Here is a 14,253-nt window from a genome sequence, read left to right as displayed (position 1 = left end):
CTATTCACTGATGGCACTGCTGTTGACCTCCTCGCCGAAAAGCACTCCAAACTTCCCATGCAGCACGTCCAACCGATACATCTGCGCCGGCCATGCCAGCCACGCCTTCAAGTCCTCAAGCCTGAGGAAGTTTGTGCCACCCGGCCCGACATCATGATCATGTCGTCTGGCCTGATCCGGAAAAGCCTCGAAGATGGCAAAACTAGTCTTGGAGAAGCGTGTACCAAACCATGGGCCCGTTCCGGGCTCCTTGTTTACGCCGTCGTTGATGTCGCGGAGGAAGCCGGCGACGTGGTCCTCGTGGCCGGGGGCTGCCTCGAGGAGAATTACGTAGCTTACGGCCTGGTGTTGAGGCTTCGGAGCCGTGGATCTGCATGGAGGGAACTTCAGGGTTGGTAGGGGCGGACCATGATGAGTGTGGGTTTGGGAAAGAGATGGTGGTTTGGGAAGCCATGGTTGGCGGGTTGGAGTGCAGAGAAGTTGGGTTTTGGTAAGGCACTGGATGTGATGGTGATGGAGAATTGTAGAGAAACAAGAATGCCTGGCTGGAATACTTCGCTTTATCTGTCTTTCAAACCTGGCTGGTATATTCTCTAAGTCGTTGCTGACATTTGCCAGTGCTCCAGCTTTGTAACTAAGTCAACAGCTTGCCTGTTGCCGATACCTATCACTGCGTCGATGACAGTGGACGGCCCTGAGAAGTCAATGCAAGACCCTGTAGGCGATCTCTGTCCGTTCCCAACATCACTGGGAAGCAGGAGGCATTCAACGTCAATGCCTAGCAAAGCTAGCGTGCTTCCTGAAAAGGTTCAGAAGTAGTATCCTACTTAGGTAATGGGCCCGGAGGATGACGTGCATTTCAGGCTGAGGCACTTATCACAGTCTACTAGCTGACCGAACATACTCGAGAGTTGCAGCTGTGTTTTCACTTTGTCAAATGTTTGCTGTTGAGTCTTCGAGAACGGGCATGCTGCCGCGCTGGTGAGTACGGTCCCAAGTTGGCGGCAGCTCATCAAGCGGTGATGTCATTCGAGGCAGATCTCCCGACGATCATTGTGGCGGCATTGCGTTCTCTACTGCTCTCAGACGTGAACTTGTTGTGAGTCGCGAAGAACGACAACACTTCGGCGGGCAGCTACCGAAAGGCATCGTCATGATGAGATGTTGAGAAACTGAGCGCAGGTACTTTCCCAGGGACATCACGAGCACGCCATTGAAGAGCCCTGGCTTGGCGACCGGCTTCGATGACCTTATCTCCCGAATCCTTATCTTCCATTCGTGCATAGCATCTTGCCATTCCTTCAACTGCCAGAGATGTACAATGTAGGCAGTAATGCCGCCACTGCGTACCGAGCGGAGTGGGAAGGCATGTACCTCATGTAGAAAGCAGAAGACACGGTGCTATCCGTGTGCGTCTGCTGGCAATGCAGGAACGTGTCTCCGCTGTGTGACTCTAAAAACGGCATGTTCACTCGCAGCTCCGTCGAATCATGACAGAGAATCTGGCAATGGCCACCGTCATCAGCCTGACTTCTCACAATCGACGGTCGACACAAGGCAGGTCAAGCTGCTGCTCCAGCTTCGCCTTCGACTGACCATGGCAGATTGGATCGTCTAGAGACTACTGTGGCTGCACTTGTCCAACGACTAGACGCCGAGACCGGGCAACATAGAGACACTGCACGAAACGGAGACGATGCGGGCGATTCGAAGTATCCATCACGGCGTCCCTCTTCGCCTCCTGCTGATAGTGCTCCCGTTTTCATGATCCGAGATGCTGCCACTGGAATAGGACTAGAATCTCCTAGTGCCACACAGGCAACTCCGGCTCACTCTCATGGAGTTCTCGAGCTTGCTGGTATATCAAGACAGGATGCGCTGTCCATGGTATCCATGTGAGACTGACACAAAAAGCAAAAGCTTGACCGTCTAACAGAGATCCAGGTTCGCCTACCACTACGGTCGCTGGGTTCGCTTCGATGAGTCCGCTAACCCGGAACACCTCCTCGCTGATTTGCAGAATACACCTCTTCTGCTCTGCAGTGTGCTTCTCATAGCTGTACGCCACATTTCCAGCACGTCTGCAACGACCTCGGCTTCCGTACTGCTCAACGAGGCTCAGAGTCTACTAGCAAGCTCCCTGCTTGGCGTTGCAGCAGATTTATCGTTCTTTCGGTCGGCACTTATCCTGAGTTTGTGGTCCACCACGGTCGGTCAAGCGCCTCTAACCATGGACGGTTGGCTTCTGACGGCTTATGCATTGCAACAAGCCTCCGTGTCTTCTGTCTTTGGCTCATTCACTCGCAAAGCTCCTACATACTTAGATGGAGACGAGCTGGATGCGTGGTATATCTGGAACCACTTGTGTTTAGCACATCTACAGTAAGCGCCTTCGATGTAAGAGATCGATGGCTGACCTGTTGTAGGTACTGCATAGGCATGCAACGAAAGCCAGCAATTGCATATACACAGATCAAACAACACGTACGGCTCTTCGACAAGATACAGAGTAGTTTGCGGACCAATTTCGAGGAACGGATGCTCGCAGAAATCGAACTATACTGGATCATTTACGATCAAAGTTCTTCTCGCACCACTGACAGGAGGGAAGCCGAAAGGACGCTGCAAAACTGGAGAAAAGAGTGGACTGCACTGTTCCGTAAGTCAATCATCTGTGCATGCGAATACGCTGACCAGAGCCAGAGCAACCGCGGTCGCAGTTCCTTGTCATGGGTGATCATTTCGCACTGCTTCTACTTGCCAGTCGATCAAAGTCAAGGATTGCCAACGACGATGAAGCACTTTCCGAGCTCGTTCGGCTTTCAACATCAATTCTGAACCTGTTCCTGAATACTGATGATGATCGAATACAGCATTTGACCGATCACATTTACCACATCTTCACATTTGCTGCGATCACCTTATGTCGTCTCCTCGAAGCACACGAGGCACGACTTCGAAAGTCTCACGACGTTGCCTCCCTCGATTCTCTAGTAAGCAGGCTGGTATTGTGGCTAAAATCCGTGGGACCCAAGAGCCACGTCGCACACATGCTTGGCAGTGTGGTTGCTTCCGAGCAGAAGCGACTGCGACCAGAGTCTCAGCCTACACCTATCGGGAGCATCGCATCTGTCGAGTCGTTGCAGTATGATTCTACATTGATGTTTCCAGACTTCTTCGAGGCCTTTGACATGGACGCAGAGAGCATGTGGCCGACTTGGGATGTAGGCCATATAGAATGACCTGCAACTATACTTGATTTGCTTCGAAAGTGCGCGGCAGGCACCATAGCTGCACGATAGATCGCACAGCTTCGTGTGAGCGGGAAAGCGAAGCCAACTGTAGGAATGGAAGGAGCAATAGAGGCTCCCACAACAAGGCAGCTATGATGTCACCTCTAAGAGCCGTGCCCCTCGCCGTTTGCCTCGTTGCCTTCTGAAAAGTGGTAAAGATGCCAAACTCTGGATTTCTGTTCAAAGTATGCTACGTTGACGTGACCGTCTTGTGTTGGACTTGAAAATGTCTTTGAATTGAAGTCACACGACCACAGAGCCATGGCACACAATCACAGCCACAATCACGATCACTACGACGGCCATGGCCCCCTTGAACATGGCGACCACGACCACTCGCATGATCTCGAACCAGCGCTACAATCCAGTCTTTACAGCCAGATCGACTTCGACGCTATCAGTACGCTCAACGAAGCGACACCGCGCTCCGGCGCGGCCATCGTGCAAAAGACCTGGAATGACCGCCTCAACGACACACCCATCCTAAACAGCGACGCAGACGAGCAACTTCTTATGCACATCCCGTTCACTGGATCCTGCAAGCTATACTCGGTCATCATTCGCACCTCAGACACACCCTCTGCTCCGAAGACCCTCAAGCTCTTCCGCAACCGCGACCAACTCGACTTTGGTGATGCAAGTGACCTGAAGCCCATACAGACTCTGGAGTTGCCACGGACCAACGAGGTTGCTGAAATACCGCTGAACCGGGCGCAGTGGAACATGACCACGTCGATCCATCTGTTCTTCGAGAACAACCATTCGGACGGCGAGGAGGACGTGACGACCATCTCTTATCTAGGGTTCAAGGGCGACTTCATGGCGCTGAATCGAGAACCTGTCAATGTGCTGTATGAGGCAGCGGCCAACCCAAGCGACCATAAGATGATCCAGGGCTTGACGAACAGCAACACGCAGATGCCGGGCCAGTAGTCGTAGCGTAGCTCTCCAGATCCAGACCTCAAATGTATCAACAAATTCAAGCCTTCTCACAGTGCGCACTCCTCATGATGCCTCCAGCGCAACCCTCCTCGCTCTTGCCCGTTCCTTCTGCTTCACCACCTTCTCCTCCTCCGTCTCAACCTCCACACTCGGCACATCAGGCAACGTCCCCTCACCCACCACATCCCCATTCGGCGCATCCGGCAACCCAACCACTTCCCTCTCCAACGCCTCCAACTCATCCTCAACCTCATCCTCCTCCTCATTACTCATCTGCCCCGCCAGCGCCTGACTGATCTCCTCCTGATACGCCCTCGCCTCCGCGCTTTCCTCCATCAACTTCTCCACTGCCTCTACCCCGCCCATCTCTCGATTGATCTTCTTCAGCACCTCCGTGCCCTGGCTCAGCCCGTACAGCACATCTTTCTGCACGAGCGCGAACTCCACGCTCGACGTCAGCTTCTCGAGCTGCTCGAGCTGGGCGTCGGTTTTGGATAAAAGGGATTCTTGGTATTTCTTGCGGCGCAGGGCGAGGAGCGCGCGGGGCTTGTCGCCGCGCGCGAGGCAGGTGCGGGCGACTTCGGTCTCGCGGGCGGTGAGGATGGTGATGCGTTTTTGGTATTGGTGGAGTTTGTCGCGTTGGTTCTTCATGTCCAGGATCGCCCTGTTATCGGCGGCATGTCAGAACTTCTGGGCGTGGGTATAGGCAAAGGGAAATGTGTAGCTCGTGTGGGGAGGCTCTTACTTGTCCTGGGCGGAGATTTTATTCTTACTGCCTGCGTTGCCCATGGTGACTGCATGATCAAACCGTCCGGGGCAGGCTGCGTCAGCGGATAGCTGGTCTGGCGACGCCGATCGTGGTCGAGGCGATGTGATCGAAGTGCCTGTTCCGATGCTATCTGGAGAGCGATATGTCTACGGTGACGCAAGACAGCCAGAATGAAAACCGGTTGACTAACTTATTTTCTTCCCATTCTAGACATTTGCAAACGAGAAGCCTCTCATGGATCTCATCAGATCATAAAACGCGGCGAATAGTCCGGTTCTGCTTCATGTACGATGGGACATGTCGTATATGCTCACGAGCACGCGAGAGGTGCTGTCTCTTGACCTCTTGGTCAGACGACATGTTCCGTAGTCAATACGGCTGGTAGCTTCTGCTGCTCGCGATATGTGAGCATAACGATTAGCAGTAACATTAGGCATACTGAGCTCGCCCCACTGCTAAGACTCTGGTTTGCCGTCGTCCCTCATATCTTGCTCACATGTTGTTCCCTGCTTTTTCTTCTTGGACTTCTTTTTACTTCTTGTAGCTTTGGCAGTGGAGCGTTTGGACGTCTCTCTATTCTGCTCCATCTTGTTGGTCTTAGACAGCTCTCCGAGATCCTCGTGTATCTCGGCGATCTGCTCTTGGAGTTGGGCCATCTCACTGGTATGCTCGTTATCGGGTTCGTCGGCATCCCCCTTTTCACTCTCGAAAGCAAATGGAAAAAGCTTCACGGCCAGACCAGCATTCTTCATGACATTGTGGACCCCGTCTTCGCCGGCTTGGAAATGTACCACAGCGAGCAGGGCTCGCAAAGCAGCCGACAATATCTTGTCCGTTGGTGTCTGCTGTGAGTTGTCAGCATTCTCCACACCCATTCAATACAGCAGATATTATGGAGCTATCGCAGCCCGTCTGTGCCCCTAGTGTAACTACGCTGGGGCGAACTTACGTGCTCACCATCGCCGACGATCGCTCTGTCCAAACCGATCTCTCGTGCAGCTCTTCCATATTCCGATAAAGAAGGCAGTGGACGCTCTATGCCGCACTCTGTACAGCATTTCAGTCTAGCCATTCGACAACCAGTCACGCAGTGGACCAGAACTCGATCTGCTTACCTTCACCCTTGTCAAGCCTGCTTGCAAGCCAGTGCCTCCAGAAGTAATTCGCTATGATATTAGTCCCATGCGAGGCGAGTGGAATCTTGTTCCGAACCGCCTTACCATGTATATAGCGCTCGCCGCCATGAGCGTCGAGTGCCGCAGCCGCGTGCGCAATGTTGTCGTCTTCGAACTTGAAGCCAAGCAGACTCCCGGCCAACCCAACACGTTCTATAAAGACATCCTCGAGCTTGAACGCCTGCGCGCCTGGCTCGTTGGGTTTGGCTTTGTTGCTGTCAATGTGACCCTGGGAAGGCGAGCTCAGGACTTCTGGTATGTCGCACGGGTCTTTCGTGGTGACCAAGACTTCTTCTGTAGCCTCGATATTGCTCGTTCGCAGATCAGCGTTGTCATCGCCCGCGCCATTCTCTTCGTCCAGACTTCTATGCAGTAGCAGAGCACTATCAAATCCACCGATGTCGCCAGATTGTGCAAGAGCAGCACTAGTCTCTGTCATTGGAGTGGGCCAATCTCTGCCGTAAACCCAGTCGTCAGCGTTCCTCGTTGGTTTCAACGCGTCCTCAGTGAGTTCTATGGGACCGTCAGCGTCCTTTGTGATCACTGGCATTTTCAAATAGCCAATATGTTACAGAACATGATCTAATGCGATGTCGCCACCATCGAGATGTACTGCTCCTAGCACAGCCTCGAACACTGTGGCTGCTTGCCCGGCGACTTCACCAGTTGGTCTGAGAACACACTGATAGATCCCAGTGTGGACTGCGTAGCGCTTCATGGTGTCGTTATTCATCCTGTGATTGAAAGCAGGCCAGTGATCTTGAATTATCAGCTTCTGCCCAGCGAATTCAGAGGAGAAACTGACATCGAGTTATACCGCTCTGCAGGCATGCGAAAATCATCCTGGACCGTACCATACTGTCCCCGTATATAGCGAGACTGTTAGCAGTACTCCCGAACGGACGGTTCAGCGCCCTGTTGCTCGAAGAACCCCCATCCAGTGTATTAGCAATACGTTGCTGATGCCTGAACTTGTAGCTCAGAATCTCTTCGCACTGCCTCACGGCATCCTGAATTGTCGTCGGCGCAGGGTGCTCTTTTCTCGGCGTTGTCTCATCTATCGTTGGAAGTATGCTCGTTAGCTCATCTTCGGCCCTGACATCTCGCAACATGCGAGGGATGAAATAGTTTGCGACCTCTTCATTGGGACACTTTGACCGGAGCTGAGTAACGACTCGGTTGAACTTGAGAGTTTGCCGCTTGTGCTGGGCAAGGAGCTCGGCGTTTGCGGCCGGGCTCAGTGCTGGTGTTTGTTCCTGTCTCCCACGCAAAATCTCGCCAACGCCCTGTAAAACACCATTGAGATTCTTAGGCCAGCCAGACGGCTGGAGCGATTCGAAACCCGAAAGCTGGAAGAGGATGTTGTCGAAATCTCCTCGGATAGCTGACAGCTCCGAAGCCGAAGTTTTACGCTGCAAGAGGGCTCTATGGTCGCGAAGTGTTCTCTCAAGGCTGAGCCCAAGTCTCGTTGCAAGTCGTGTCGCTGGAGCTAATCCCATAGAACTTTTCGGAGTTCTGCAAGACCAGGGAGTAAGCCAGCAAGGCGGCTCTGCTCGGAGAGTGGGTCGAGGGTGCGTCCTTAAAAGCAATGACTTTGATGTGTAGCGTTCTTGCAGCTCAAATAACAGTTTACTAAGGCAAAGATTCAATGGTGGCCCCTGGGAAGCTTGGCTGCATATTCACTGCCCGGATGATCCTGGTGTACATATTCTAGGGTGCAGTACCTACTTATGTGTGATCTCCTACCTAGGTACTTCTCCTAACCATTTCTTGTCTTCAGGCACATCTGCAGGCATCCCCTACCTTCTTCGACTTACCCTTTTGCAACCCAGTCACGAAGAATCAAAAGCAATCCGGTATAAATCACGTGTAGCAGCAAGCTTTCTGTACGGTCAATTGATGACCGTGACGAGCAATGCAACAGCACGAATTCCACCCCGCGATCGCCCACCCCGACCGGGCCTGGAGGGAAATCGAGCCCAACATCCACGAAATGACACTGAACTCCGCCCTAGGCTCACCCAGACGGACTACGCTGCAGCGATGGGCGCCCAACACGGACAACGTCTGCCAGGATTTCTCACATGACTACATTGAGGAGATCTATATCGTGGAAGGCTCCCTGTCGTGCGAAGACGACCCCAGTCGTGGCGTGAAAGGTGGAAAATGGGAGAAGGGAGCTTATGCTTATCGAAAACCTGGCATGAGGCACGGGCCCTTCAGGAGCGGTGACCAGGGTTGCCTTATGTTCATTGTATGCTTGCCTGTGGAGAGTGACCCTGGATCTGCTGGAAAGTAGCAGTCCTGCGAGCCACATGCAGGGCTTTGTCGTTATACAAGTCGGCCAGTGCTTCATGACCTCTGTCCTCAATTGCACCTAAATGCTCCAGCATTGGTAATGGCCCCGAGGCCCGGTGAATGGCGTGCGCGTGGAGACAGTGGAGAGAAGATGGACATCTCCGATCGGCAACGAGCCCGTATCTATATTCCTTCCTACGGAGGACTCTGCGCCACAATATCAGAGCAAGCCGTCCAAGTTACTCTGCCAGCATACACACATGCCCGCTATGGTGGAATTCATCCCGGAAACGACAAGATCATGGACGACCAACCTCGACGGCGTTCCCGCCCTCACCCTCCGCACTAGTCCCACCCCAGACCCCCACTCCCTCCCCGTCGACCACGTCCTCGTCAAAATCCTCAGCGTCAGCCTCAACTACAAGGACGCTGAAATAATCAACGGACTCTTCAAGCACCACAAGTCCAGCGTCGCACCCCCAAACCTGATCCCCTGTGCCGACAGTGTCGGCGTGGTGGTCGCCGTCGGCCCAACCTCGACCCCCACCACACAAGCCTCCTCCACCTCCTCGCCACCCAAACCGAAATGGTCCATCAACGACCGCGTAATCTCAGTCTCCTACCCCCTCTACCTCACCGGCCCTGCGGCCCCTGCCCTTCTCGCAGCCGGAGTCGGCTCCGCAACCAACGGGGTCCTGACCACCTACCGGGTCTTCCCCTCTCACGGCCTCGTCGCCTGCCCGCCCTCCCTCACCACCCAACCACATCTGGCATGCTGCCTCCCCATCGCCGGTACTACCGCCTGGATGGGCCTGCACTGGTGGCGACCCATCTCTTCCTCCCCTGAGCTCTTCGTCGCTGGCGATCGCAGTTCGGAGAGTCTTCTGCTGCAGGGGACAGGTGGAGTGAGTATGTTCGGTCTGCTCTTCGCATTTGCAGCCAACTTCGCGCACGTCATCTTGACGAGTGGATCGGATGAGAAGCTCGCGAGAGCAGAGGAGTTGGTGGCTACTGCGTTCCCGAAGTCTGCGACGAAGTTGTCGACGATCAACTACAGATCCACGCCACAGTGGCACAAACGCGTTCTTGAGTTAACGGACAACGAAGGCGTGGACATCATCTTCGAGAACGGCGGTGGCGGGTCCCCGAGCACGAACTCCACTCTAAGGTCGTTCCAATGCGTCAAATTCGGCGGCATTATCAACAGCATCGGATATGTAGGTGGGAAGACCGACATCCTGTCCCCCAGCTCCGACTCAGACACTGCCAAAGGAGCAATCGACGGCGGCAACGATGAAATCGCACAAGCAATGTCCACAAATATAAATGTACACGCCCTTGCACGCAATTTCACGCTCAAGGGACTGCTCAATGGGCCACGGGATCGGATGGAGGAGATGTTGAGGTTCGTGGAGTATCATAAGATCAAGCCTGTGGTCGACAAGGTGTTCTCGTTCGACGATGCGCGCGACGCGCTGCAGTATCTGTGGGATGGAAAGCATTTTGGGAAGGTGGTTATTGAGGTTTCGCCGGATGCTTGAGACTGTCATTTTTTAGTGTCAACGAAATGGGAGTAGCCACAATCTGAATGAGGCTGGTAGCGACGTACCACAGCCCGCACCAGCAACCAGATCCGACATCTGACGGACCATGGCGCCTGAAGGAAGCAGACCGACATGACCAACGAAATCAATGCGAAGACCGCCTTAGTCGTGCTCTGGAGTGGTTCGCATACGTACTCCGTGCATGATATGGCGGAAGCTGGAACAGTCGCTGTCAGACCCTGAAGCTGCAGAGTGTATGACGCCTTGTACGGCAGTCCCGTCAGAGTTGAGCAGCTTCCAGAAATCGGCAAGACGGGACGGGGAACAAGGAGCCACTGCGAGGTATTTCCGTACGGCGGCCTTTGATGAGGCTGAATTGCTTGTCGCGCAACCTGTAAGGAATCCCAAGCGCACTGTTCACGCGAACGGAGTGAACGATTGCAAGACCATCGTATATGATCAGAATGCTTGAGCTACCATCGTCACTACTGCCCTTTGCAGGCTCTATCGTGTGTACTGTCTACTCCCTGTCAATATCGTACATAATGATACACAGGCGTCGGAGAGCGATCGCTTTCCTCCTCGTCCGCAGCATAATCCAACAAGAAGACCATTCCGCACTAACGTATACACTGCCGTCATCTCATTATACATTATACAAAACCCAAAGATACCCTCTCTTGCCCTCTTCCTCAACTAACCAAAACTCCCAGGAATCTTCAGATCTTTGGTTTTGATGGAGCTCGCTCCAAGTGTGTCGACCGTGCTCTTCGTCATGGAGCTGAATCGCTTCAACTCATCGTCCATTTCCTGACCGTCTTGGTGTTCGTGACTGACATGCCCATCAGGACCGAAGTCCTCAAGCTTCTTCATCAGTCGCTCTTTGACTCTCTCCTGTTCTTTGCCCAGCGACTTTTGGAAATCGAGCGTACTGTCGCGCAGCTCCGGACTTCCTACTGGGCTCCTCATACGACTTCCTTCCGGCTCGTTCGTCTCAGCATTCGGAGTGTTAGCTTCACTTGTCAGTGCCGAAAGGCTACCTACGCAGTCTGCATAGTACCGCCCCCAATCAATCGCTTGCGTCCTTGGGAGCCGAGCAGGTCCAGACTGCGTGCTCTCCGGACATGACATTCTTTTCGTGATCTTACGCTGTGATGTCTCCGTCTCTTGGCTCAGCTGGGCGTCGAGACTTTCTTGAAGACGTCGCAAACATGTCTCCGTGAGTAAGTCGTGGTTATGACCACCTAGACACTCTAGCTCTGGATACTCGAGAGCATCGCCCAGACTGACACTGCTCCGATGGCCATGAAAAAGAGCGTACTTGCGAAAATCAGTGCTGCTGCTTCTATACATTCTTTTCCACCTGCCCAGAAGGCCTTTGCGATTCTGTCGCGCTCTCGCGGCTGGACTGAGCATAGCCCGATCACGCAATGGCATACTTTTACTCTTGTTCTTGTTGAGTGTCTTCTGTAGGCTGGAGGGCAGAATAGTTGACCACTTGTGATTTAGTGGTGGCTTGTTCTCGTCTGACTGTTTTGGGGGCAGTGCGCCACCAGCAGAGGTGAGAAAATCGCGGGCGATAATATCGTCCGCTTCCCCAGCAGCACCATTACGTTCGGCCCGGGTGTGGCTGGGAAACTTGGACCAAGCGTCAAAAAAGCTCTTCAGCGGCGTGGTTGAGGTGTGGCCTTTCCTGCTCGAAGTGCCTTGGCGAGCATCACCGAGGCCCGGCATGCGTTCCTTGGGAGTTTGACCATGAAGTCGACCACGGGGCAGCGCAGTGTCATCAGAAGCTCGCAGTGCGGGTCCTGGAGAACCGCTAGATGAGATAGCGTGCTTCTTGAGTGCTGTGGCGTTGAGGGCATCATCCACACTCCGAGATCTACGAGTGTCCCACGACGAGCCGGAATCGATTCTTGGCACGACAGGTGGCACGTTGTCCGTACTCAACGTGAGTCTTCTCTTCCTGCCATCTCGGTCGAATCTTGGGACTGTTAAGAACTTGTCATGGTTCGGCGGTAGTTCGCGAGCTTGCCGAAATGCTCGAGCCCAATTGTCCGCGGCGTTTTCTGTGCTTTGAGATTGAGTGGGTCTCCGTTGCTTGCTGTTGCGCCGGCTCCGATCGCAGTGAGCATCACCAACCATCTTTGGTGTACGCTGGCCGATGGAACCGGGAGCGCTCTGTGCGATCGAATCGGCGCCATCTGTGAGCCGTAGCACATCGTATCTGCCAGCTTTTGTTGCAGAGCTGACAGTCTTGTGCAAGTCCTTCAAGTCAGTGAGACTGATCTCAGTAAGGTTCTCGTTGCGTCGATCCATTGCTTTGCCAATGCTGATCTCGCTCATCTGCTCGGCACGACTTCTGGATTCACGCAGATGCTTCGGCAAAGGTGTTGGACTGATCTCCCTCTCCCTAGCTCGTTGTACTGGTCCATCAGCGAGGCGTTGGCTGTTGAAGGCAGTGGATGCCGCAGGCGGATTGTTCTCAGATGAGCGCCTATTGCGGCGTTGAGTGGCGCTGGATGGGCCACTGTCAGGGTTCACGCCGCGATTGTGCCTTTGGATGTCCGAGTAGTCTCCTGACACCGATCTGCCACCAACAGCAAGACTGTGCGGATTGAGCAGCGATTGACGTCTGCTGACGCGAGCAGTACTGCAGTGGCTGTCAGTCGGTGGAGCGGTATTGCTCAAATAACACGAGCTTGCGTTATCCTGCAACGCTTGGTGCACGTCTCGACGAGAAGAGCCGCTGTGGGCAGAAGTGACAGTCTTCCAACTCTGGCTTTGGTCTCTTGCTTTCGAGAAATTTTCGAAAAGCAGACGTGTTGCAGGGTCCGATGGCTGCCGATTATGCTCATTTGAGATGCGTCGATGACCGCTCACCATACGCGAGTCATCTACACTGAAAGACCGTCGAGACTCACTTGGAGATATTGTGGGTGATCGCACGGGCAATTGAATCTGGCTTGCTAGCCTCTGGGAGATCCGCATGTTGAACAGATGGACGGAGTCAGAGTCTCTGTACAGTGACGATGCCATCGTATTCGATCTTGAAGGGGCCATGGTGGCATCTAGCTGCACAGGAGGGGCAGCACCATTTGTATTGCTGTAGTCGAGCTCTTTCGTGGGCCGCGGCACGGGAACCACCACGTCCGCCGTGTCACTCGAATTTCTATGCTCAGCATACTCCAGGTATTGAGGATAGAGCTCGGATATCAAGCTTATCCGCTTGCCGCTTTCTGACGTGGTGTCTCGCTTATCCCTTGCAATTGTAGTCTCTGGAGAGGAGTCGTGTTTCTTCCTGATCTCGATACTTCTGGGCAAGCTGGACGATCGCTTCGGAGGCAGGAGGTGCCAATCTGACTTCGCTTCCATGATGCTGGGAAGACGGCCGGGGCGTACTCCCGGAGAGGTCGATATCTCAATGCTTCCCTCGTCGACTCCGGAGCTCACGCGACGCAAGACTTCCTTGGGTGTTTCATCATTGCGCATCTGCAAGGCATCCACGAAGGACATTCTGCGGAGAGGTACCGAGGGAATGGGTGGAAGACCCTTCAGTGCATTTGACCGACCGTGACCTGAAACCCTGTTGAGCTTTGAAGGAGGGCTTGTGAGTGACCGAATGGATGAGCGTTGCGACTCCAGCTTTTCAAGAGTCTGCTGTACAAGTCCCGACTTGAGAGTAATGGTTCCAGCGCTGCTGGCGAGCACAGGGCTGTCGAGGCTCTTCGCATCACTATCATAACCACCCTGACTGGCGTTCCTGGAAGCAAGCAGGCAAGACAGGCGCGCTGTGGAGTGGCTGGCGGGCGCGGTGCCTGTGCCTTGTACGTCCGGAGGACTGGCTTCTGCGATGCCACCCAGATCACTCGTCTCACGGAGCGACTTCTGTATGCTTTTCTTTGAGCTTGTCCTGCTTAGGTGTCCGCCAGAGAGCTTCTGTTTGATATGCTGGCCTAGCTGCTCGACACGACTGGTTGGTCTCGGCGTCGAGGGCTCACCGAACTTGAAGTCCAGATCGAGCGAAGGCCGGCTGGTGCGTTTGTAACCAGGAGTCGCTGCTGCGGTGTGGTAGCCACGAATGGATGAGGAGCTGCTGAAAATATGGTGAAGTGCAGCAGCGTCATCGCTGTGAGTCTCGCTCATGGATCCATGTGGTACGGTGTTATACGATAATGGTACAGACAGTGCTGATGCAGGTACTTGAAGGGTGGACAGACTAGATCGGCCAT

At 54.0% G+C, this 14,253-nt stretch overlaps 7 protein-coding genes across 7 annotated transcripts; 3 read left to right on the top strand and 4 right to left on the bottom strand.

The window, feature by feature from the left end:
* Nucleotides 1–454, bottom strand: AB675_11122 (uncharacterized protein; the record flags this gene model as incomplete). The annotated part of the gene is made up of 2 exons (XM_018139943.1): nucleotides 1–311; nucleotides 340–454. The coding sequence occupies 2 exons, from the start codon at nucleotides 452–454 to the stop codon at nucleotides 1–3; spliced, it is 426 nt and encodes a 141-aa protein (XP_017995787.1).
* Nucleotides 455–1,490: 1,036 nt separating this feature from the next.
* AB675_11121 (putative transcriptional regulatory protein) lies at nucleotides 1,491–3,242 on the top strand (the record flags this gene model as incomplete). The annotated part of the gene is made up of 5 exons (XM_018139942.1): nucleotides 1,491–1,546; nucleotides 1,605–1,895; nucleotides 1,945–2,382; nucleotides 2,427–2,659; nucleotides 2,704–3,242. 5 exons carry the CDS (start codon nucleotides 1,491–1,493, stop codon nucleotides 3,240–3,242), a joined length of 1,557 nt encoding a protein of 518 aa, XP_017995738.1.
* A 312-nt stretch (nucleotides 3,243–3,554) lies between these two features.
* On the top strand, nucleotides 3,555–4,226 carry AB675_11120 (PITH domain-containing protein P35G2.02; the record flags this gene model as incomplete). The annotated part of the gene is made up of 1 exon (XM_018139941.1): nucleotides 3,555–4,226. The coding sequence occupies one exon, from the start codon at nucleotides 3,555–3,557 to the stop codon at nucleotides 4,224–4,226; it is 672 nt and encodes a 223-aa protein (XP_017995777.1).
* Nucleotides 4,227–4,298: 72 nt separating this feature from the next.
* On the bottom strand, nucleotides 4,299–5,024 carry AB675_11119 (Charged multivesicular body protein 6; the record flags this gene model as incomplete). The annotated part of the gene is made up of 2 exons (XM_018139939.1): nucleotides 4,299–4,899; nucleotides 4,981–5,024. 2 exons carry the CDS (start codon nucleotides 5,022–5,024, stop codon nucleotides 4,299–4,301), a joined length of 645 nt encoding a protein of 214 aa, XP_017995812.1.
* Nucleotides 5,025–5,459: 435 nt separating this feature from the next.
* Nucleotides 5,460–6,897, bottom strand: AB675_11118 (uncharacterized protein; the record flags this gene model as incomplete). The annotated part of the gene is made up of 4 exons (XM_018139938.1): nucleotides 5,460–5,849; nucleotides 5,954–6,051; nucleotides 6,120–6,692; nucleotides 6,780–6,897. 4 exons carry the CDS (start codon nucleotides 6,895–6,897, stop codon nucleotides 5,460–5,462), a joined length of 1,179 nt encoding a protein of 392 aa, XP_017995743.1.
* A 1,840-nt stretch (nucleotides 6,898–8,737) lies between these two features.
* AB675_11117 (Zinc-type alcohol dehydrogenase-like protein) lies at nucleotides 8,738–10,018 on the top strand (the record flags this gene model as incomplete). The annotated part of the gene is made up of 1 exon (XM_018139937.1): nucleotides 8,738–10,018. One exon carries the CDS (start codon nucleotides 8,738–8,740, stop codon nucleotides 10,016–10,018), a length of 1,281 nt encoding a protein of 426 aa, XP_017995744.1.
* Nucleotides 10,019–10,717: 699 nt separating this feature from the next.
* On the bottom strand, nucleotides 10,718–14,167 carry AB675_11116 (uncharacterized protein; the record flags this gene model as incomplete). The annotated part of the gene is made up of 1 exon (XM_018139936.1): nucleotides 10,718–14,167. The coding sequence occupies one exon, from the start codon at nucleotides 14,165–14,167 to the stop codon at nucleotides 10,718–10,720; it is 3,450 nt and encodes a 1,149-aa protein (XP_017995816.1).
* Between the last annotated feature and the right edge of the window lie 86 nt (nucleotides 14,168–14,253).

The sequence above is a fragment of the Cyphellophora attinorum genome (genome assembly GCF_001299255.1).
Source record: "Cyphellophora attinorum strain CBS 131958 chromosome Unknown Contig36, whole genome shotgun sequence".
In the NCBI taxonomy this organism is placed as follows: domain Eukaryota; kingdom Fungi; phylum Ascomycota; class Eurotiomycetes; order Chaetothyriales; family Cyphellophoraceae; genus Cyphellophora; species Cyphellophora attinorum.
This window is presented reverse-complemented; position numbering and strand designations above follow the sequence as displayed.